Source organism: Larus michahellis, chromosome 2 (assembly GCF_964199755.1).
Source record: "Larus michahellis chromosome 2, bLarMic1.1, whole genome shotgun sequence".
In the NCBI taxonomy this organism is placed as follows: Eukaryota; Metazoa; Chordata; class Aves; order Charadriiformes; family Laridae; genus Larus; species Larus michahellis.
Window position 1 is genome coordinate 170141710 of NC_133897.1, and position 21840 is coordinate 170163549.

Genomic DNA, 21840 nt, shown 5'->3' on the forward strand with positions numbered 1-21840 from the left:
GGACATTCTGTTTAAACATAAGGAAAAGCTTTTTTTTTTTTCTTCTGAAGGGGTGATCAAACACTGGAACACATTGCTCAGTGAGGTTGCAGAGCGTCCATCCTTGGAGATATTCAAAACCCGAGCTCACACCCCTGTGTGACCTGCTATAGCTGACCCTGCTTTGAGCAGAGGTTGGACTAGCTGATCTTGAGAGGTCCCTTCCAACCTCAACCATTCTGTGGTTCTGATGGACCTGCCTCCATGGTGCGAGGTGCCTTTTTGAGTAAACTGCTGTATTTGGAAATCTGCATCCCTCACTCACTGTCTTGCTACATACTCCTTTGCAGTTTTGCAGACACGGGCTTTCTAGAAACTTACTCAGTGCTAGTGTCCGTGGGCAGCGAGATGCCTGTCTGGTGCTGATGGAGGCTGGGTGTGAAGGCGGTGGTGGCTCCGCTCCCTCTCTTGCTGAACAGGAGGTGACTCATGGAGCCAGTTTGGGGGTTGGACAGTCAGAGTTCCTGACATAGTGGATGAGGAAGGGATACAGGGGACTGTCAGACTTCTGTCTCTACTCAGGAGTTAGGCATCTCCCTCTTAATTTCGGCCAGCACCACCTCTAGTGCCACCCATCTGCTTTGTTGGGGAGCAGTTGTGACATGTTGAGGATATGAGGCCCGAAGCTCCTTTCTAAATCAGGTGAGTACTTCCTCCTTCCTGGGTTCGCTCTGCTTTCCCACGCAGGAGTATTCCCTTGACCAAAGTTGGAGCTGTGGGCTCACCTGGCTTATCAATTAAGTGCAGGCAAAACACTTCATGTGTAATGAACTCCATGGGATCAGGGACTTCTGTGCTTTTGGGTCTCAGTGGCTGAGAAGCTCTGCAAAGTGGAGTGTCAGGCATCCTTGCACTATCAGTAAGAAATGTGTCCTACATCCGTGGGCCTCGTCGTCAGTACGTGAGGCTCAGGACATTCTCAACACACAGGTATTTCAGTTCCTCAGCAGAAGCCAAAGGTGAATCTGCCAAATGAAGCCTGTGTTTGTTACTACCAGTGTTTCTTGTTTTCATAAACTGGCTGAGCCTGTTATTGTTTCTTTGGATAACCTCAAATAAAACCACAGAGTGCTGTTTGGAAACGTTCCTTGAGCAGAACTGACCTAACCATTGAAGATGAGCGCTGTGAGGTCAGGATGGCGCTCTGCTTGGCTTCAGTTTGAAGCTGATGTTTCTTTCCCTTTGCAATGATGATAGTTTTGACTGTCGTAGCACTGATTCTGCTCTATTGGGCTGGTGTTTTTCTCCTATAAAATTACTCCAGAGGCAGTGGTCTGAATCATGAGGTTCGTTAATAATCTACTGGGGTTTCATCCTTTCTCATTTCTGCCTATATAATCATATTTCACTATCGAAGTGGGTCTTCTGAAGTTGCTGAGGCATCAGTTATTGTTAAGACAAAAGTAAAGTGTCTCCAGCTTAGCTGTGGTTAGCTGAACCTAGCTGACAAGCAGGTGTCACGTACTCTAACAGGAGTAGAATAAATAGCTCAGGGTGCTCAGTTAGCTTACCTGGAGTTTCTTGGGAACCCAACCCGTTGATAGCAGGTGGCTGTTTAACTCACGTAAGTGTAGCTTCCGAGTGACTGGTGTGGGTTAATTGTGCAATGTTTGTTACAGTCAGGGGTCTCCTAAAGTTTTGATCGTTCTCTTCCATTGTTTATATTGGTTGCACACTTCAATATTTGCCTTCCAACAGCAAAAAGGGATGTTTGAGGCTTTTTATTTGGTTATGCAAATGGACTGGTGAGTTTGACTTTATGTTGCATGTACTATTGTTGATAACGTTCTTTGTACATGACCACCTCCTCTCCACTCTTCCTGTTGGACCTTGTGCCAAAAGTGCTCAGCTTTCATCCTCAGTCCATGTATAGAGTTCAGCTCCTCGCAGGGTCTAGCAGGGTGCCCTGGCATCGTGGAGGGCCGACAGCATACTGGGCGAACCAAGAGGAGCATCCCCAGAGATGGGGGAATGATGGTTCCCCTCTGCTCAGCCCTCATAGACCACACCTCCGTACCGTGTCCGTTGTGGGCCCTGCAATACAAGAACGGCATCACCGAGCTGGTGTGAGCTCAGGAGAGAGTCTGTGGGGTGGACAGGGGCTGGCTGCAGGAATGGGACCTCTTCAGCCTGGAGCAGACGCCGCTTCAGAGGGACTTCATAGCAGCCTGCCGGTGCGTACAGGGGGGTTATGAGGGAGACGGTGCATGGGGGAGGACGAGAGGCGCAGCGTGTCTTTGAACTGGGTGCTTCTAGCTGGGTACAGGGAAGCTTTTTCCACTGTGAGGATAATTAATTGGTGGACCCAGGGGTCCAGAGTATTTTTGGATCCTCCATCGTTGGAGGTTCTGAAAGACTTGACTAGGCAACATGAGCAACCTGGTCTGACTTCATAGCTGACCCTGCTTTGGTTGAATTAGAGACCTCCCGAGGTTCCTTCCACCCTGAATTATTTCATGATTCTGTGGTAAAGGTCTGTGATATACAAAGGATTAGAAGGCTATTACTTCTTTGTACCTTTTGACTGAAAAATCCATGGATCTAGCTTGCCTTTTTTTTTTTTAAGAGAATGAAGCAATTAAATTTTGCTTCAGAAATTATAGATAACTCTTGAATGACTTCTCATACGTTTGCCTGCTTTCGTCTTTAGAGGGGGCTGCTGAATGAGGGTGTTACAGCTGAAAACATGCTGCAGAGCCTGTATTGCACATTTTTCTGTCTTTTTTGGGGTGCTATAATTTTGTGGAGTACTTCTTATCTTAAGGCTTATAGTGTTTTATAGGCTTTTTATACCTTTCACTGATTTTCGGCCGGTCAGTACATTGAGAGCAATGGCCTGTGTGTTTCCAGTCTGTTATATCGCAGTTGCACTGCTCTGGATATTGTAAGAATTTATGCCCCCTGAATCTTATTTGCAGGACAGTTTTGTAGTTGTTTTCCCTCTTGGCCATCCCATAAGCGTTCACATACTTCAACAGCAAAATATCTTGGGAATCTATTCTAACTTCCAGAGTCTTTCCTCCCCGTAGTTACCCAGCAGTGCTGTTGGTGTATGAGTATACCTCGCTCTTTGCTTGAGCCTTTTTTCATTTGTGCCGACCTCCGTCGTGCTCCGAGCTGGCTGGATTCCTGTGCGCCAGGGTCCTTTGCACCGATCCCTGTTTGCTCTGTGTGGTCTTTAGGCTCCTTGCGTGCCAGGGAACAGTGAAAGGTGGCTGCTTATTTTTTTTTCTTCAAACTTGTATTTTTGATCTTATATCAGTCTGGTTTGGACGCTGAAGGATCTAGGTCATACGGATTTGATGATTTTTTTTTTCTTTTTTTTATGTTCAGAAAATCTTGAAGTTCTGTATGTTTCATCTCAATAGAGATATTCAGTGTGGTGCTAAATTTGTGGCTTTTTTTTTTTTTGCTAGCTGTATGAAACAGGGTTAACATTGATGAGAAAAAGGGATAATTGCCAGTCTCTGAAGAGACGTTTGCTTAAGTTTTCACTTTTAGTTCCAGTAACAAATTTAAAATTAATTTGTTCTCCATTTCCAGTGTCACAAATGAATCTATTGTGGTGCAGCGGCCGTGAGGTCTCCGGGACTGGTTGTGGAAGCACAGCTGCCTTACCTGGGTTCTGCTCTTTTTTGCAAATATAAAATCCTCATTCTTGCATGGGAATGCTGTAATTCTGCATTTGTATTTTGTGACCTCCACTGGTGACTTTCGACTAGTTTGAACTTCTGTCACACCAAAGTATTTTATTCATGTCCAGCTTAACTGACTGTGAAGAAGTGGGGTGTTCGATCTCGTCGTCTTGCTGTTTGCTGAATGGAAATTTGTGCACAGATCTGATAATAGTCTGTTGGCGCTGTGAGGTTCTGGAGACTTTTGGTTACCTTTTTATTTAAAAAAAGAAAAAGTTGGGTGAGAAAAAATGCTGTTTAAGTGATATAAAAAAAAAGTAGCATACAGAGCAAGGTATTTTGGAACATTTAGTAGATGTTTCCCTGAAGCACAGGTAATTGGATGGGAAGAATTGTGAGATTGTCACAGGCCGATTCCGAGGCTTGGTCTGCGCTTGGCTTCACAGGCACGTCTGTAGGTTCTGATTATCTTCAGTAAGGTGGTTTTATGCCAGTAAAAGGCCTGCTACGCAGTTTGTTCTGTTAAATGGCAATAAACTGCATGGATACAACTGCTGTGGCAAAGGGGTGTTGTTTTGCTTTCGATGCTTTTGCTTTTGTTTTGCTTTTGCTAAGTAAGTAAAACTTAACTGTAGGCAAAACTGAAGTCAATGTTCGCAGCTACCAGTTTGCCCCACACATACGTTTTAAATCTCATTGTGTCAATAAACGCTTCCCATATATCTTGCAGTGCAACATCTAGCGTGATTTTATTCCAGTTTATTCTAAAATTTTTTTTTAAAAAGTGTGCATATCTATTTTGAGACCGCGTAAAATTTGTCGGCAGAAGTGCTTGAAGTTTGGACTATCAATGTTCTGGTCCCTTTGTTATTTTCCAACTTGTAGACTCCAGCAGGTCAACACAATGTCTTGCCTGGAATTTCCTTGCATTCTAAAATTAGGAGAAGGATCTAGGAAACAATAGCAAATCAAGTCTCTAAACCTCCTGCTCTGGCTTGAACCTTTGTTGTCATTTAGACTTTCACCTACTTCCTTTCTTATCAAACTGATTTGCATTAGATAAACTGAATTAAAAAGAACTTGCGCTGTTCAGTGTTAGGAGGACTTTTTCTTCTTCTTTCACTTTTCCTACTGAATATGGTCTCCTGGCCGACTTTAGGACATCAGGAGTATGAATTTTACGTCCCTGCTATTGATCCCAGAGCTTTTCTCTCTTTCAGTATGGGGGTGATGTGGCAGTATGATGTCCTCGGCGCAGCAGAGCCCCTGCCCTGTTCATCAGTCCCTCAACGTGCACCCGGCAGCACTTCCTGACTGAGACCTTTCTATGGGAAAACGCAGAGGTTTTGATCTTCGGCAGAGAAACTTCTCAAGATTCTTAAATTCTTAGACCTCGTCACCATCCCTTCTAGCAGGGCGAGCAGCTTGCTCTGTGGTCTGTCTTCTCATGGTTATGTTGTGCGTCACCTTTTAATTCCTTGCCCCTCCTCTGGTCTGTATTATTGTTCTTTGCAATATTATGAATGACAGTTGGGGGTGTCCCACCAGGTCGTGAAGGTCGAATTAGGATCCCGCACGACTTTGAGGTAGCAGCAGTTTAAGATTTATTAACAAAGGATTAGGTTGTATGATTTTTAACAATACTTAATCCTCAGCTGATTATCAAGGCGATTTAATAAAATTTACTATAATCAACACAGTGACTTTATTAAAGATTCGAAAATGGCAAGCTTCACACAAGAGATGACAGTTTCCTAAATCAAAGCACCCGCATACAAAGGCACACAAGCAGATATAGAGGTTAACCTATATAATTGTTTCTCTTTTGGCAAAACGTGGTAATTTACTGGTACCAAAAGTACCAGTTTGAAACCTTGAGAAATCCAGTAGTAGTGACTTATTCACTCTTTTCCTTTGTCGGCACTTGTCAGCAGATGATCTGTGAAACCATCGCGAAATCTCCACTTCAGTATCCTCGCAAGATCTGCCCTGAGAGGCGTCCCATCGCAGGGGGAGATACGGGGTCAAGCCTGCTGTGATCCTGGAGAGCTCAAAGGGTTTTGCTTCAGATTGCGAGATGGTCAGGATTTTTCTATTTCGGCCACAGTCTTGTCGGGTAATTCTGGTACCTTCCAGAGCAGCTATGATCCAGGCAGCAAGAGGTCCAGGTATGGTGAGGGGGTGCCTGATGGTCCCAACTCACTGTGCTTGTGACCAGGAGAAGAAAGTACCCTATTGTCCCAACTCACTGCACTTGCAACCAAGATAAGAAAGTGCCAGATTGCCCCAGCCCCCTGTGCTGGTGACCAAGGTGAGAACACAACGTTGGCTGCTCCTGACATGGTGACGTGGCCCAGGGGGGTCTGTGCCACCACACCCCCGAACCACAGCAAACCTCAGTCCCCCAACAGCTGTTCCTGGGGAGGGAGGTCCAGCCCTTGATGCAGATGGATTACTGAAAGGCAACTGAGAAAGAAGGTTCAGAGCTCAAATTCTTGTTTGGTCCTTCTCAGTGTGGTCTGTGTAAGCAGCCCTGACTCTCTGGGCCCTTCTCTGATCTGTAAGTAATCCTGCAATTACATCTTCTGTTGGGTGCTGTAACCCTCTCTGCCTCCGGCGTAGGACAGACACGATGGTTACGTGGATTGGAAGTGGCTTCTGCGTGTCGCTTCGTAGACCTGAGTTTGCTCCAAGCTTCATTGCTACTTTCTTTTGCATCGTGGGCTGGGCTATTGGCTTCTGGAGGTTTGGCCGTCTAAAACTCATAAACGGTTAAAGGTGACGGAGCACTTGTCTGTGCTGTGGCAGAACCCAAACACATCATCAGAGACACAGTGTTGCTTCATGTCTGTGCAACAGTCTCTGCCTTTATCTATTTGTGGGTTATGAGTAAACTTCTTAAAAGTGTCTCATTTTCTGCAGTGGTCCGGTATTATTTGTTTGTTGTTCCCAGGCACTCTGAAACGATCCAGGAAATGCAGCAAACACCACGGCCTTGGTTTCCGTCCTGTCCCATATCCTATGTCCAACAATAGTTAGAAGCAGCTGCAAGATTTGTTCAGTTGATAATTATAGTATGTCGTGTTTAGTAAACTTACTGAGAGGCTGTTGATGTCTAGAAAGAGTATGATTGATTAATGTTGTTATTTACCATTTATAGCTAATATAATTGGCTTCTGAGAGTAAGGGTAGGTGTGAAGACGATGGGTGTTGTCGGACAAGGAGACCTCTAGAGGTCCCTTCCAGTCAATGTTTCTCTGACTGTGGTGTTTCTAGAAAGCAGTTTTCTTTCTTTCTCTAATTCCTTGTTACGTGGGTTCTACAGATAGTTTGCCCGCTCCTTTTCTTTTCTGGTATGAGTGCCACAAACACTTCCATCGTTGGTGTAGGGACCTGTCACTGATGTCCTGACAAAATGTACTGTACAGCAGATGCGTATGACAGCAGGGGCAGGACTTCGGGCTGGAAGTCCGCTTATGGTTCTCCTTTGTTGGCTTCTCTGGACCAGACTCATAAACACTAGTCTCTGGCAGCGAACTGCTTCATAGCCACTTCCTCATGATGCTGGTATTTGCATGCCTAAGATGAACCGTTGTCTTAGGAAACAAGGAATATCCATTTTGTATCCTACAAGGGAGGGATAAGAGCAGTGGGATAATAGAGATGTTAAATGAATCCTCAAGCTAAACTCATTGAATGCCTTTCTTCTTTCACCCTCCTCTCTTGTAGACCTTAACCAGGGTTCTCATCTGTGCAGTGACTGCACTTTGAGGACCTCACCAGGACAGAGGTTATGAGAGAAGGCAGTAGTCTCCAGGGGTGGTTGCTCGGGTTTGCCCTGAGGTGAGAGGACAGGTTTCCCACAGAACTGCTGCTGACTCAGTTTTGTTCTCTCTTCTCCTAGCCTTTCTTTAGGCTTCTGAACCTGCGCAAGCTGGGTCTGAGTGACAATGAAATCCAGAGACTTCCCCCCGAGGTTGCCAACTTCATGCAGCTGGTGGAACTGGACATCTCCCGTAATGGTAAGGTCAAAGCAAAATGGGGAGTGGGTGCCCCACAGCCTTATTTCTCTCTGTGTAGTAGTACTACCCTGTGCACTCATGTTCTGGAAGAGGCAGCGCCCTTTCACAGTCCTGCAGAGTGATCTCTCGTGGTTGTCTTACTGTGTCTTAGGCTGTCACCAATTACCTGGTGACTCGTTTTCCACATGACACGCTCCTCTTGAGCCTCTCTTTTTCTTTCATATATTTTTTCCAGACATTCCAGAAATTCCTGAAAGCATCAAATTCTGCAAATCCCTGGAAATCGCAGACTTTAGTGGGAATCCTCTCTCCAGGTAGGCAACACGTTTGTCCAGCTGAGAACGAGAGTTGAAGTTCCGCGTTCTCCCTAGTTTTCTTTGGTCTTCATCTTGTAATTGTCTTCCCTTGAAGTCAAGGCCCAGGGTCACCCTGCCTTTGCCAAGACCTGCAGATGTCTGCTCTCCTGACGGATGGAGCACTCGGCACGGGGAAGAGCTGATGTGTGCTCCCTCTTCTGCAGGACCTGTGGCTTGGATCGATGAGCCTTTAGTCATACTCTTGGCACTGGTGTGAACGGTGAGGACTTTTGTCCTCTTGGAGAAAGTTTGTTACTCCCTCCCCACCCCTTCACCCTGGTGCACAATCCAGAGTGGATGTGGGCTGGTTGTACTGCAGAGGAGTAGGGAAAAGCCTGCGTGCTATCCTCTGCTCCCTGTCATCTTATCTATAACTTAGGGTGGCCGTCCTTTGTGTTTGGTCGGTTTCCCTGGTATCGCAGTGCCCAGAGCTGTGTCCAAGAATAGGGGTCTCTCCCTTGTCTTTTCAATCTTCTGTCTCTACAGTTCTTAATCCATAATGTTTTGGGAATTTACATGTGGCTCCTCTGCCTTGGTGAACCATGCTTTCAGGCGCTGGTGTCTTGATGCATTGTCTGCCAGGGTCCCTGTAGATGCCAGTGTGACTCCAGATTCCTGCTGCCCTTCCTGCTCCTGGGCAGGCGCTGCCCATGTTGCCCTTTAAATAGATTTAACTCTCTGCTTCCCTCTCGTGGTGCCAGACACTGCCAGAACGGGACAAGCTTTTCAGTCCTGAGAATCGCTGTACCACCGGAATGACCAGCACTTCTACACTGGAAGTTACTTGTCAGAGTCTTTTTGTGGCCCAGAGTTGTAAAATGTGTGTCGTGAGCAGTGGGGCAAGGAACCTTCAGGAACTGCCTGTGAACGGCAAAGGATTTCTCCTTTTCATGGTTCTTTCCCTGTTCTGTGGTACCTTGGAGCTGTTATAATGGTATTAATGGATCCTGGGGAATGCTGCGGTGTCATCTGCACAAGTGTCCTTAGATGGGCATCTGGATTACTTGGTAGCCCTCCTGCTTCCAATTTTAAATGATCACATGGCATAATTTAGTCTGGGATTTGTGCTTGAGTACTGCAGAGCCGAGTTGGTACACTTGGACATATAGTGGCTCTGGTGCAAGGGAGTATTGTCTTGGAAACGGGGCATATCCTGGATCAGAGCCAGGGTCAGACTTGGTTCCTTCTCTTCTCGTTTCTACATGTTGATACCACTTGGGATAAGACTGTCTTTTGGGGGATTTAAGTGAGGAATTTAGAGCTTGTTTTGTACACAGAATCAATGGTGTTTTGTCCTGTCATGTTTTTACAGGCTTCCAGAGGGCTTCACGCAGCTTCGGAGCCTGGGCCATTTGGCCTTGAATGATGTGTCCCTGCAGAGCCTCCCCAATGACATTGGGAAGTGAGTATGCCCCTGCTCTCACAGCGGGGAGGAGGGTTGGGGTGGGGACACCACGCTCGTGGAGTGCAACACAAGCAGGACTTGGAGGGGAAGAGCGTGCCGTCCCAGGTACAGCTTGCCACTGTACTGAACGCACTGTGTGAGCACCTCTAGGCAGTATTCTTGTTAAAAGGCAACCTTTTCCAAAAGGTTCTTCTCCTGGTCTCATCTGCTTCTCCTCCCTTGTGGTCTCTGGCCCCGGCAAGGAGCGCTTCCAGGCTTCTTAAATCCTTAGTCATTACGTATTTTATGAGTGCCCATTTGCCCCTTTCCGAACAGTTGTGGTCTGTCCGATGAAATGATTTCTGCTGCCAGCAAATGGCCAAGGCAAAGCCTGTGGGGCTTTGCCTATGGGGTGCAGTGCCCCTCCCATGGGATTTGGCTTTCTACACATGAAGGATTTTATCTTTTTGGGCAGTCAGTCCTGTATGTGATACCATGTTTCCTTGTCCCGAGTTTGGGCATGGTGTTGTTTCCCCATGATTTTGCAATAAGCAGTCGCCTTCATCAGAAGTCATTTAAGATCCTCTGTTTTTTGTTTTCCCCTGTCATCGCCATTCGTGTGCATGCACTCACGTACATGCATTTGTGCAGGCCATGAGGGGTGGTCCCAAGGGAAGGGCTATGAGCAGGTCCTTGCATCCCTGAAGCCCTATTCAGTGAATCTGGCTTTCTCGCTCCCTTTTCTCTTGCAGTTTGGCAAACCTGGTGACTTTGGAGCTACGTGAGAACCTGCTAAAGACTCTCCCCACGTGAGTGTCTGTCTGGTGGCTTCAGGAGTCCTGCCTGATTGTTCTTACTGATTCCTCAGGGACTTGCTGTTTCTGTAGTACAGGCTCTAGTACTTTGCTTGGGAGGGCTCAAGGCTTTGTATAAATTAGCTGCATCTTGCTGGATTTCTGTAAATTGGGGCGAGGAGGGAGAGAGATGATACAGGGCTTAAGAGCAGGCAAGGATGTTCAGAGTCTGTACTCAGCCTGTGTCAGGACTGATTTGGAATAGACAGGGTTCCACAAGAGAGCTGCTGGAAATGGTGAGAACCATTTTTCCTGGAGAGGTGGAACAGATGATGGATTCTTTTGGGAAAAGAGACAAAAATGTACTGATGTGGGTATAGGAAGAACTCTGTATACAGTGCAGTTTTTGAAGAGCAGCAGAATACGGCTAATGATCTATTTTGCTTCTGACATCTGTGTTTTCTTGGGTGTCCCTTCTGATTGTTCTGGTTGAGCAGTTTGTGGGAATGGGTGGGATAATTGGCTTTCCTGCAGCAGACAAAAAATAAGCCAGCAAGGGAGAAGAGGTAAGTCTTGCTAAATGTTTCAGAGAGTTAGGGACAGAGATGAATTCCTGGTAGAGGATCTGGCTGGTATAGCTGATGCTATCAGATAGGATATGGAGAACAATGACTTTCTGCATTAGTCTCTGGTTTTGAGCCCATGAGCGTTGTTTGCTGAGTTTTCTAACCTACATTAGCTCTGTCAGCTTGTTTTCTGCTTGTTTATCCATCCAACTGATGATTCCCCCAGTCTTCCTTGAATATATGTTGGAAGGGATTCAGTCTGACTTCTTTTTGAATAGCAACGTGTTTTGGGGCCACACAAATTCCTCAGTGAACGTGTGAAGCAGGCAACTATTGCCACCTTTCCTCAGTGCCCTCTTATTATTCATGGCAAGTATTCAGTTTGGCTACCTGTACTTTCCCCCCTTGCTGCTCTGCTGTATTCAAAAAAGAGTGAGGGCAAAAGAGGCATCAGTGATACAGTGTTCAAGCAAGGCTTTGAGACCCTAAGCAGGTAGGACTTTAGTCTTGCTGCTTCTGTGATGGCTATGCCTCCCTCACGGTGAGATGTTGCCTTGACTCAGGTGCACGCTCTTCCTGATGGTTATTTTACTTTGGGACCTGCAAGTACAGGCTTTATATGACATCATTGATATCTGCTTGTAGAGTTCATGTGTCAGCTTTGACCCAAAGGACATGGCACTTCCAAAAAAGGAGCTGAAAGATCTGCACTGGTCAGCTCCCAGGCTTCACATCTGGTGATTACACAACGTGGAAGCATAGTTCAAATCAACACTGTCGTCTTGTCTCTGATGCCAGAGTCACTGGATCTTTTCTGCACAAAAGTTGTCAGCATTAACACCTTGTCACGGAAAGGTGATATTAAGAGACCACCTGAGATGGCCCCATGTGAAATGTAGCCACAAGGGAGAACGTGAGAGCCAGGCTGAGAACAGGCAAGCAGGAGGAGTTTGGGTCCTGGTGTTGGGACCCACTGCTGTCTGTTCCATGTGTTCTTTGTGTTCACACAGACAGGTACCACCGCTGTGATACACCATAAAATTAAGAGGTGTGATAGCTACATCCAACGTTGGGCTTTCAGACTGCAGTGAAGGATGGTCCCAATGGCTTTTCACCATCTAAGAGCCAGCAAGTGTCTGGAGTTTGAGAATTCGGTCTGTGACCAAACCCATGTGGTTTCTGGGGAGATCTGTCACACTCAGTGCTGCCTTGTTTTCCCTATGTTAGATTTGTATGCCATCCAGCAAGATACTTGTAGCATGCTAGGAGTTTTGGGGTTTTTTCTCTGAAAGATAAGTCCAAGCTTGATACTCATTCTGCAGTGCAATTCCAGCTTCTTTTCATCTTTTGTCAATTCTCCAAATTCTACTTTTGGATGATTTCTAAAAGTAGAAAGAGGATCTTGAAGGCCAAGGCAATTTTCATCAGATCTATCAGTCAAATATGAGATCGCAATCGATGTCCGAAGAAATTTCAGTGGTACTGTCAGGTGCTCTACCCAGGTCTGAAGCTCTCGTACTTAGTCTGGTTGTAAATTGTAACCAGGAATGGCTCTAAACAAGTCCAGGTGATCACGCCAAAGAGTAGAATGACCTATGGAAATGGATGATGCTTTCAGTATTCAAGGTTACTGAGCCCACTGGGTAGATGGGCTTCAATACTGTGAATTTGTGACTGCATAATGCATCAGTGTCCTTTTGATTTTTGTTGTTGAGCTTCTTAAAAGATCCAGCTTGAAATGACCTTTACTTACCAAAACTTAATTTCATTGGTTAGTCTTCTTCTGTCAACTGAGTTCTGAAACAGTTCGTCTTGTACAGTCGATTATCACTCCTCACCTCTCCTACACAGATGGGACACAGCTTGCCAATCACTTGGGAAGGGTAGCTCTCATTGATGTATTTTCAGGGAATGCATGCTTTCTTATCACCATGTTCCAGTACTTAAAGGGTGGCTGCAAAGAAGATGGAGGCTCCCTTTTTACAAGGAGTTATATGGAAAAGACGGGGGTAATGGGTAGAAGTTACTCCTGGGGAGATTCTGATTGGACACAAGAGGAAAATTTTTCACAATGAGAACAATCAGACTTTGGAATAATCTCCCCAGGGAAGTGGTGGATTCCCCAACGTTGGATGCTTCTAAGATTCTAAGATTCAGCTGTACAGAGCATTGGGCCATCTTGTCTAGACTGTGCTTTTGCCAAGAAAGGTTGTACCAGGTGATCCTTGAGGAGGTCCCTTCCAACCTGGTGTTTTGTGAATAGTGGAGGGTGATCTATACCGAGGCATTTTGCAAGACCTCATATATCAACATGGATTCCACAGCTCCCTGTCCCTATTTTGGGAATTCAAACCACGAAGGTGTGAAGGGACAGTCAAGGCTGCTTCACCCTTCAGAGAAGTCAAAGTGCAAAGGTACAGATATAATGAGAGACTGCTATACAACAGAATCCTTTTGACAATCCTGTTGATAAACCTTTGCTTGACTTAATATCTCAAAATCCACCGCTGCATAAGGTAAGAACTTGCTTTTCATGTTTAGCCCAAATATCTTTATAGCCTAGCTTAGGCGAGACTTTTATTCTTTTTTATTCTCTTTTGTTGCTTTCTCACAGATTTGCAGCCCCCGACATCCTTAGTTTGGATGGCAGTGAGATGTATAGCTCTGTTTCCAGAGAAATATAGTGATTTCTGTATCAAGACAATTCCTTATGAAGAGAATAAAAAGAACTGAAGGCCTGGGGAAGCGGCAGGGCTGAGATGGCAGTTCCGTCCTAGTGTAAAGTGAGAGAAATCAACCCCTGTTTGGGGAAGTGGGAGTTGGAGCTGATGGGGTAGGACTGAGAGCTGAGGACACCTGGGCCATGTCAGAAGATCTGAATCCTGGTTTCGTGGGGTTGCAGACTGCAGCCTTTTATATCACCAGCTCGTAATGTGTTTGGATACTCAGGGTACATCCTTGGACCACCAGTGTTGAGGGGCTTTGGTTCCCGTGCACGCTTCTTGCAGCATCCTGCCTAGTGAGCTTCTTGTCTGTACGTCGTGACCTCTTCGGAGGCATCATGCCAGTGTTGTCTTTCCTGCTCTCTTAAGCAGCATGGGCATTCCATTTGGAGAAACTGAGGCTGTTGAATTTGTCATTTCTGCCTCTCCCTGCAGCTGTGCTCCCCTTGCCCCCCAAATACGCATTGTCTTCTGCTGACTCTCTCCTGTGTTGTGGTTTGGGCATCAAACCAGGACATCCTGTTGTCTGTTAGTCTGTGTCCAAGTCCCCGTCCCTGCTACAAAAATGGGCAGCAGTGTTAAGGTGTGGCTTGTTGTCTGTCATGTTTTTGCTCAAAGAGTATTTTATGGTGGGAGGGGGAGAAAGCACATTGGTGTCAAAGTGGAGTCTCGCTCTTTGGGACTGCCGGTGCTGCTGAACCTAATGCAGATGGCCTGGCTTGGGGAAGGGTGCCCACCCCCCTGCGCTGCTTGGCTCAGAGGGACTATGGAAAAAGTCAGGATTGCCCCACCTGTTTTCAGAGTTGTTAAAAGTTATATAATCTGTGAGATGTGTGTCCCAGATGCTAACCTTCCGTTCTTTCTTCCTTTTTTGTTTTTTCTCTCTTCCCCTCTTCGCTCCCTGTATCTTGCAGTTCGCTCTCCTTCCTTGTCAAGTTAGAACAGTTGGATCTTGGTGGCAATGACCTGGAAGTACTGGTAGGTGAGGGATGGCGGGGAGGGAGTATGGGTGGTTGACAGGGGCAGAACCCTGTACCTCTGTGGAAGCAAGTGGTTTTTCATCTGAAATACACAGAAATAGACCCTTAGGTTGTTTGGGAAGATTCTGATCTACCCACCATGGCCTAGTCATTGTTCCCAGCATAATGTTCTCTTCGTGTGTTGGCCCTCTTGTTTTGCTTCCTACTGTCCTCACACACAACTTGCTCTGCTCTTTCCAAGCCCTTCTGCTCTGGGATGTTCATCCTTGCTTCCTAGCTACCTGAGGAGCTTTCCAATGAGACTGGTGTTTCCTTTCTCTTCTGTGTTGCGCTGCCCCCAGCTGTTGCTTTTCACCTCTGCTAGGCTGACTTTCTGCCCTTCTCCTTTCTGATTTGGTTTCTCTACTAGGAAGTGCAGGACCATTTCGTGTTGCTCCTGGCAGTGAAGTCAGCCAAGCGTGGGGGTGTGTGCCCTCTGGACCGGACTGCCTCCATGGAGGGCTCTGAGCGCAGGCATGCTGAGAGCCAGTGCACAGTCTCAAAATTCAGTTTATCTTGACATTCAGGGACATCCAGTGATATTCTTTAATTTTGCAACTATGGATTAAGCTATTACTGAATCCTGCTGTTAATGTTCTGGAGTGCTTTTTGGCAGAAATCTGTCTAAATTGGGAGCAAAAAGAGCAGCTCATGCGGTTGCTATGCACAAGGCTGCAGCTTACTTGTGGGAACAGTTGTCTGGCACTTGAACCGCGCTTCAGTGGTGCATTAACTCCTCAGTGTGTGTGGTGTTTGTGGAGTGGTGCTATGAATGTATGGCTACCGTTGCTAATGGTGCTGCTATATGGTGTCCGATTTGACAGTCTTATCCAAATTGTTCTCATGTCTGAGAGGAGGAAGAGGAGAAAGACTCATTTCTTGCGTAAGGCCGGAATTGCCAAAACCCTGTTTAGTTCTTGTCTTGCCTGCTACCAGGCAGTTTTGCTGCTGTCTTCCATGCTTCCTGTTGGGGCCTTTTGCAGCCAGTATGCCATCCCAGACATTTCCAGGCAAAGGTGCTGCGATATCGTGGCACACCAACACGTTAGCTTCATAAACCATTTGGTGAATGGTCATAGGAGGTGTGAAATCAGTAATGATGTCTAGCTTTGCAGAGGTGTGGTGTGATTTGTAGCATCCTAGAGCAGCTTCACCCCTGTGGATGGGACTGATGCTGTTACTGCCCTGCTCTGTTACAGCCAGATACTCTGGGAGCGCTACCAAATCTGCGTGAGCTTTGGTTAGACCGGAACCAGCTTTCAGCCCTGCCTCCAGTGAGTACCTCTTTGGGGCCATTGATTCACCACTTTGCTTCCTTCCTCAGCTGCTCCATCAAGCCTTAGTGTCTCCTTTCTGATCCTAGGAGCTGGGCAACCTCCGCCGCTTGGTCTGCCTGGATGTGTCAGAGAACAAGCTGGAGCAGTTGCCCAATGAGGTCAGTGGGCTAGTAGCACTGACGGACTTGCTCCTGTCACAGAACCTGTTGGAATGCATTCCGGATGGGATTGGTGAGTAGTGCGGGACTTCACTGCCCTGCTAATGCTCCTGGCGGAGGGGCTTCAGGCAAGAGTGTATGTAACAAGGTATTAGGGCTTGATGGACATAGTCACGATAGTTGAGTGCAGAGGCAGTAGATGATACTGACGAGCAGACCTCTACAGGATGAGTTCAGGTTCTTGATCTGCATGGAGAATGGATTGAGAGCAGCCCTGGGGAGAAGGACTTGGTGTATGCGAAGCTCACAATGACCCATCAATGTGTGGTCGCAACCCAGAAAGCCTGGGCTGCGTCCCCAGCAGTGTGGCCAGCGGGTTGAGGGAGGTGATTCTGCCCCTCTGCTCTGCTCCGGTGAGACCCCACCTGGAGTACTGTGTCCAGCTGTGGGGCCTCAGCACAGGAAGGACATGGGCCTGTTGGAGCGGGGCCAGAGGAGGCCCCAGAGATGCTGGGAGGGCTGGAGCCCCTCTGCTGTGAGGACAGGCTGAGAGAGCTGGGGGGGTTCAGCCTGGAGAAGAGAAGGCTCTGGGGAGACCTTCCAGCCCCTTCCAGTCCCTAAAGGGGCCCCAGGAACGGTAGGGAGGGACTCTGGAGCAGGGAGGGGAGCCACGGGACGAGGGGGAACGGAACGGTTTTACACTGAAAGAGCGGAGACTGAGATGAGATATTGGGAAGAAATTGTTTGCTGTGAGGGTGGTGAGCCCCTGGCCCAGGTTGCCCAGAGAAGCTGTGGCTGCCCCATCCCTGGGGGGGTTCAAGGCCAGGTTGGAGGGGGCTCGGAGCCACCTGGGCTGGTGGGAGGTGTCCCTGCCCAGGGCAGGGGGTGGCACTGGGTGGGCTTTAAGGTCCCTTCCCACCCAAACCATTCTGTGATTCTGCGATTACATTATCGTGCATGGGTGAAACCTGTGAACAAGCCTGGTGGGGAAGTAAGGTAGTGCCTGTATTGTTAGGATATATAATCCCTGTGGGAGGCATTTCAGCCAGGTGAACACAGAACAGTCATTATCTCTGTGGCATAGTTCACATGTTGTTTGTTGCCGTGGCCAGGTCAGCTGAAGCAGCTCTCCATCCTCAAGGTGGACCAGAATCGGCTGACAGAGGTGACAGAGTCAATTGGGGACTGTGAAAATCTGTCAGAACTCATCTTGACAGAGAACATGCTGACAGTAAGTACGCCAGCAGCCACACTGCCCCTCCTGTGCTGTTCAGTTTAGGCACATGCCAGGGATCTTTTCCCATCTTCTGGCTTATGAGCCGGAATCCTGAGCATGCTCCAGCTGCTCTCCATTTAGCTGCTTTGATGTACCCTGGTGGAAGCTGTATTCCCTCACTGTTTTTCCTATGAAAAATTCTGTAGGATAGCAGGGCTACATGAAAAGCTGCATTTGGTGAAATGGGAAAATCTGTCCCAAAGTTGTAGTGAGAACTTACTGAAATGTGTCTGTTAGGACAGAAGGCAGCTTTTTTTTTTTTCCCCCAGCTGGAGGGCTTTGTGCCTTTGTACTGTTCTGCTGCTGCTCTTATCTTTTGCAACTACTGAATCGTCTCCTTCCTAGGCCTTGCCAAAGTCCCTCGGCAAGCTGGCCAAGCTGACGAACCTGAATGTGGATCGGAACCGGCTAACATCCCTTCCAGCTGAGATTGGAGGCTGTGCCAATCTGAATGTGCTGTCCTTGCGAGACAATCGCCTGGCGCTCCTGCCACCAGAGCTGGCCAACACCACAGAGCTTCATGTCCTGGATGTGGCCGGGAACAGGTCAGCAGCAGGAAGGGTAAACAGGCTTGTAGGCATGTTCCTAAGGAGGCTGCTGTGAAGGAGCAGCATGGGCTGGGCCCTGGTGTGTTTCGGGAGACGCTGATCCCAGGATCCGCAGTTTGGAGAAGCCCAGACTGGCTGCTTAGGGCTCTGGGAAAAGGGCATGTGCCTCTGAAGCTTTGCCTGTTAAGCCCTTCTCCATCTCACTGGAATACAGGGTAGAGCTAATGCAGAAGTGTGTGGGCATTTAGCCATGGAAGCTGACCAGAGCTTCTGTTTGGAACACCTCTGTGTTCCAACCTGTGTCTGTGTACTGGTCTGTGAAAGCGTAATTTTTCTGTCTTCAAACCCCTCTTCAAAAATCACCGTTTTCACATTGTTGATGGGAGTTGTCCTCTGCTAAAAAATGGTGAGGGTAGGTTACTGGAGTCCAGTCTGTGGCTGTTGCAGAGCCATATGCAGCACGAGCCACCTGCCTCACTGTGTGTAAGAGTGAGGGATCCTGCGGTGGCTTGGCTCTGTCCTCCAGTGCAGGCAAGGCGTTCTGGAGGTGAGTTGAAGTTACTTCATTACCAAGTTTAACCAGCAGTTCTTCTCTTCTTTTGCAGACTGCAGAACTTGCCATTTGCTTTGACAAATCTTAACCTGAAAGCCCTGTGGCTGGCAGAAAATCAGTCCCAGCCCATGCTGAAATTCCAAACGGAGGATGATGAAAAGACAGGAGAAAAAGTTCTCACTTGTTACCTGCTTCCCCAGCAGCCCTCTCCCAGCCTAGGTAAGAGACGGTGTTACGAACACTGGCTGCAGTACCATGTACTCTGGGGAGTGCTGTAGGGAAGAGGCCTTGAACCTTCCTCTCTGCTTGGTTGGACTGTTCATCGTTACTGCGATACCTGTAGCAGACCCAGGCTCCTAAGTGGCTGATGGCAACTTTCCGAGGCAGAGATTGTTAAAACTGAGAAATTGCATTTCTGCCAGGTGGTAAAGAAGCTGCAGCCTAGTCTTCAAGTCTTCTGCTTTGATCTGTTGACAGAGTAGTTCGTTCTCTGTAAGGTTTGCTTCCTGTTATGATGATATTCTTCTGATTCATGCCTAATCCTACCTTTTTCCTTAGTTCTTGGGTGAGGAGTGCTAGAGCTGAACCATTCGGGTCCTTTTGTAGAGACTCCTGTAGATCTGGTGGGAGACAGAAAGAGGTGACAAGATCTGGAGGCTACATCCTTTGTCCTCAAGGCCTCTGTGGTTTGATGCCATGGACAGATAGAACAGAAGTGCCCTCATGGGTTGAGAACTGTCTTTAATCCAAGCCTACAACCCTGCTTGTTCAGAAAGTAGTTCCCACTGTGTTATCTTTCTCCCCAGAGAATCTTTTGCAGAACAGTGTGGATGAGAGCTGGACAGACACCAATTTAAACAGGGTCAGTGTGATTCAGTTCCTGGATGAACCCAAAGCGGACGATGAAGAGGAGTCTGGAGCTGAGAGACGGGTAAGAAGAAGAGTTTCTGGAGGCTTGTTAGCTCCCAATGGAAACAGACACAATCTAAACTTTTTTTCTAAGATGGGGAGCCATTATGGTGTCCATGTTTCACCCTGTAATATTGCTGCAGACACGTACTATATTTTTGCAGTCCAAAGGGCGTTTGGTGTCCTGAGGAGACAAGCAGGTATAGAAGAATTCCCCGAGAGCCTTTGTGCAGGTTTACAGTGTGATGGCTGTCCCACGGGAGCTGAGCTGTGACTGCTAACCTGCCAGGAGCGTTCAGGTAGCTCAGAGATCCTGATAGTCAGAGCAGTGTCAGGACTGGATTTTAGTTGACGCCCCTCATGGGGAAGAGCTGCACAGCCAAACTCGAGCCTGGCAATCTCCACCCCTCCAAGCATGGAGCCAGATGCAAGCCCATGCTGGGGAGGATCCTGTTGTTAAAGTAGCTAAATGGTGTAGACAGCCTCAAAAACTATCGCAGATCATTTTGCTTTCATTGCAGATGCACAGGGCAGGATAAAAGTTTCAGTTTTTGTCAATTACTCTGTTGGTTTAAATCTCCTGCAGGGTTTTTTCCCCCTTTTTGTCTTGTGGAGAGAGATTCTTTTGAGATCTGAATCCTTCTAATAAATTGTATTTGCATCTGTCCTTGCAGTATGGATAAGCTGCTGGTGTTTGGAGCTTTCGGGAGGGGTGTTTTGATCGTTTTTAACATCATTATTAATTTTGGAATACTGTTTTTCTTGACTCTTAGCTGGGATGGAACTAGCTAAGCGTCACAAATTCTGGTAGCATATGGGCTTGTCACACAAACTAAGAGACACCAGACTGATTAAGAAGATATTCCACCTTATGTGTTCCTTTAGGGGTTTCTGTGTTGATGGTTTTGCATTTACTAAGCCTGAAGCACAATTTATAGAATCACAGAATTGCCTAGGTTGGAAGGGACCTTTTAGGTTGTTGAGTCCAACCATCAGCCCAACTCTGACAAAAACCACCACTACCCCACGTCCCTCAGCACCGCGTCTGCCCGGCTTTTCAATCCCTCCAGGGATGGCGACTCCCCCGCTGCCCTTGGCAGCCTCTTCCAATGCTTGATAACCCTTTCGGTGTAAAATTTTTTCCTAGTATCCATCCTAAACCTGCTCTGACGCAACTTGAGGCTGTTTCCTCTTGTCCTATTGCCTGTTCCTTGGGAGAAGGGACTGACCCCCACCTTTCTATAGAACTATATAGAAATCCTCCCAACCCCTCTAGCAGATGGAGAGCAGGATAATGTCCAAGAGAGAGCTCTGAGACGTGACATCTGCCTCCTTTTCTTTCCTGTGCCCAGATGCAGGCTATAATAGTGGAGAGACCCAGGTCATATCCTGCAACGTGACATTGGGTCATGTCCAGCCGGGGCTCCGTCACTCTGATAAAACATGTTATTTGAAGTGATTCGGTCTTGAGGCATGGCAGGTGCTGCTCGGACTGTTGAATCTCCTGTTTCTCGCCCGTAGGGCTTACAGCGCAGAGCAACCCCTCATCCCAGTGAACTGAAGGTTATGAAGAAAGTGATTGAAGTTCGGCGCAATGAGGTACACGCTGCAAAGCCTGATGCAGACCTGAACTCTCCTAACTCAGAAGTGAGTGCTGTTCACTAAGAAACGGGTAATGGGGAGGTAGTGTGTGTAAGCTGGGCAGAAAGAACTTGCTTTGGGGAAAGATTGGAAGGGACAGAAGATGGATTGCCTGGATTCCAGGGGTTGGAATTGCCTGTGGTGTCAGCTGGAGCCACTGAGATAGAGGAAGAGATGCAGCCAGGAGACAGAGAACAGCCTAAGGGGAATTGTGTGCGCTGGTATCGCTTTTTCATAGCACAGGGAGAGGAAAAGAAGGCTCTGATATTCCTAGAAAAGAATGATGGGAACGGAGTGCTCGGAGGAGGCATCTTGCTGCCTGGGTGTGATGCTAAGAATAAATGCCTCCATAGATGGTAGAACAAGGGTGGACCTAGGTGAGATGCAGCAGGCTTGGCAGGGAAAACAGTGGGCAGCCTGAAGAAAACGCTGGTTCTGTTGGTACTGGATCGTAGCCCACCTCGCAGCAATTGCACTGCATTGCTCCATCTGCTGCTTTGGTTTCTGTCATGACTTTTACAATCATCTTCTCAGGAGAAGAGGCTGAGCGCCATGTCAAATCGCAGCGAGGACTCCCACCTTTCCAACAGCACTGCCTCTGCTGACTTTAGGGGAGAGGAGCAGGGAGAGGAGGGAGAGAGGAGCTGGACAAATGGGCAGGTGCTGGAGATGCAGGAGCTGGAGAAGGAGGCAAAGCCCAGAGCTGAAGAGGAGCATAAGGAAGCTGCTGACCATGAAGAGGAAGATGCGGAGGTGGAATACAATGAGGTAGGAGCCTAGGAACTGCAGCGGGGTCATGATAAAAAGTGGAAGGACTTGAAAGGTTCAGAGAAAATGGTAAATGGATGTGTGATTTGGGCATCACTGGAGGCAAATACGGGCGGTGGAAGCCAAGTGCAAGCAGAGATTCAGGCAGCCTGCGGGAGCTGGGTCCATGGGA

At 47.6% G+C, this 21840-nt stretch overlaps 1 protein-coding gene across 50 annotated transcripts in view; it reads left to right on the forward strand.

The window, feature by feature from the left end:
- The window catches only part of SCRIB (scribble planar cell polarity protein), a 120053-nt gene that overhangs the window by 13614 nt on the left and 84599 nt on the right, over positions 1-21840 (forward strand). For all 50 annotated transcript variants that reach the window (XM_074578138.1, XM_074578128.1, XM_074578123.1 and 47 more), the window contains exons 2-14: positions 7579-7696; positions 7932-8010; positions 9365-9454; positions 10189-10245; positions 14434-14497; positions 15738-15812; positions 15902-16046; positions 17086-17204; positions 17595-17794; positions 18403-18569; positions 19157-19281; positions 20781-20906; positions 21435-21668. In XM_074578138.1, coding sequence (XP_074434239.1) covers positions 7579-7696; positions 7932-8010; positions 9365-9454; positions 10189-10245; positions 14434-14497; positions 15738-15812; positions 15902-16046; positions 17086-17204; positions 17595-17794; positions 18403-18569; positions 19157-19281; positions 20781-20906; positions 21435-21668 — 1599 coding nt within the window. The remainder of the gene's footprint in view (positions 1-7578; positions 7697-7931; positions 8011-9364; positions 9455-10188; positions 10246-14433; positions 14498-15737; positions 15813-15901; positions 16047-17085; positions 17205-17594; positions 17795-18402; positions 18570-19156; positions 19282-20780; positions 20907-21434; positions 21669-21840) is intronic.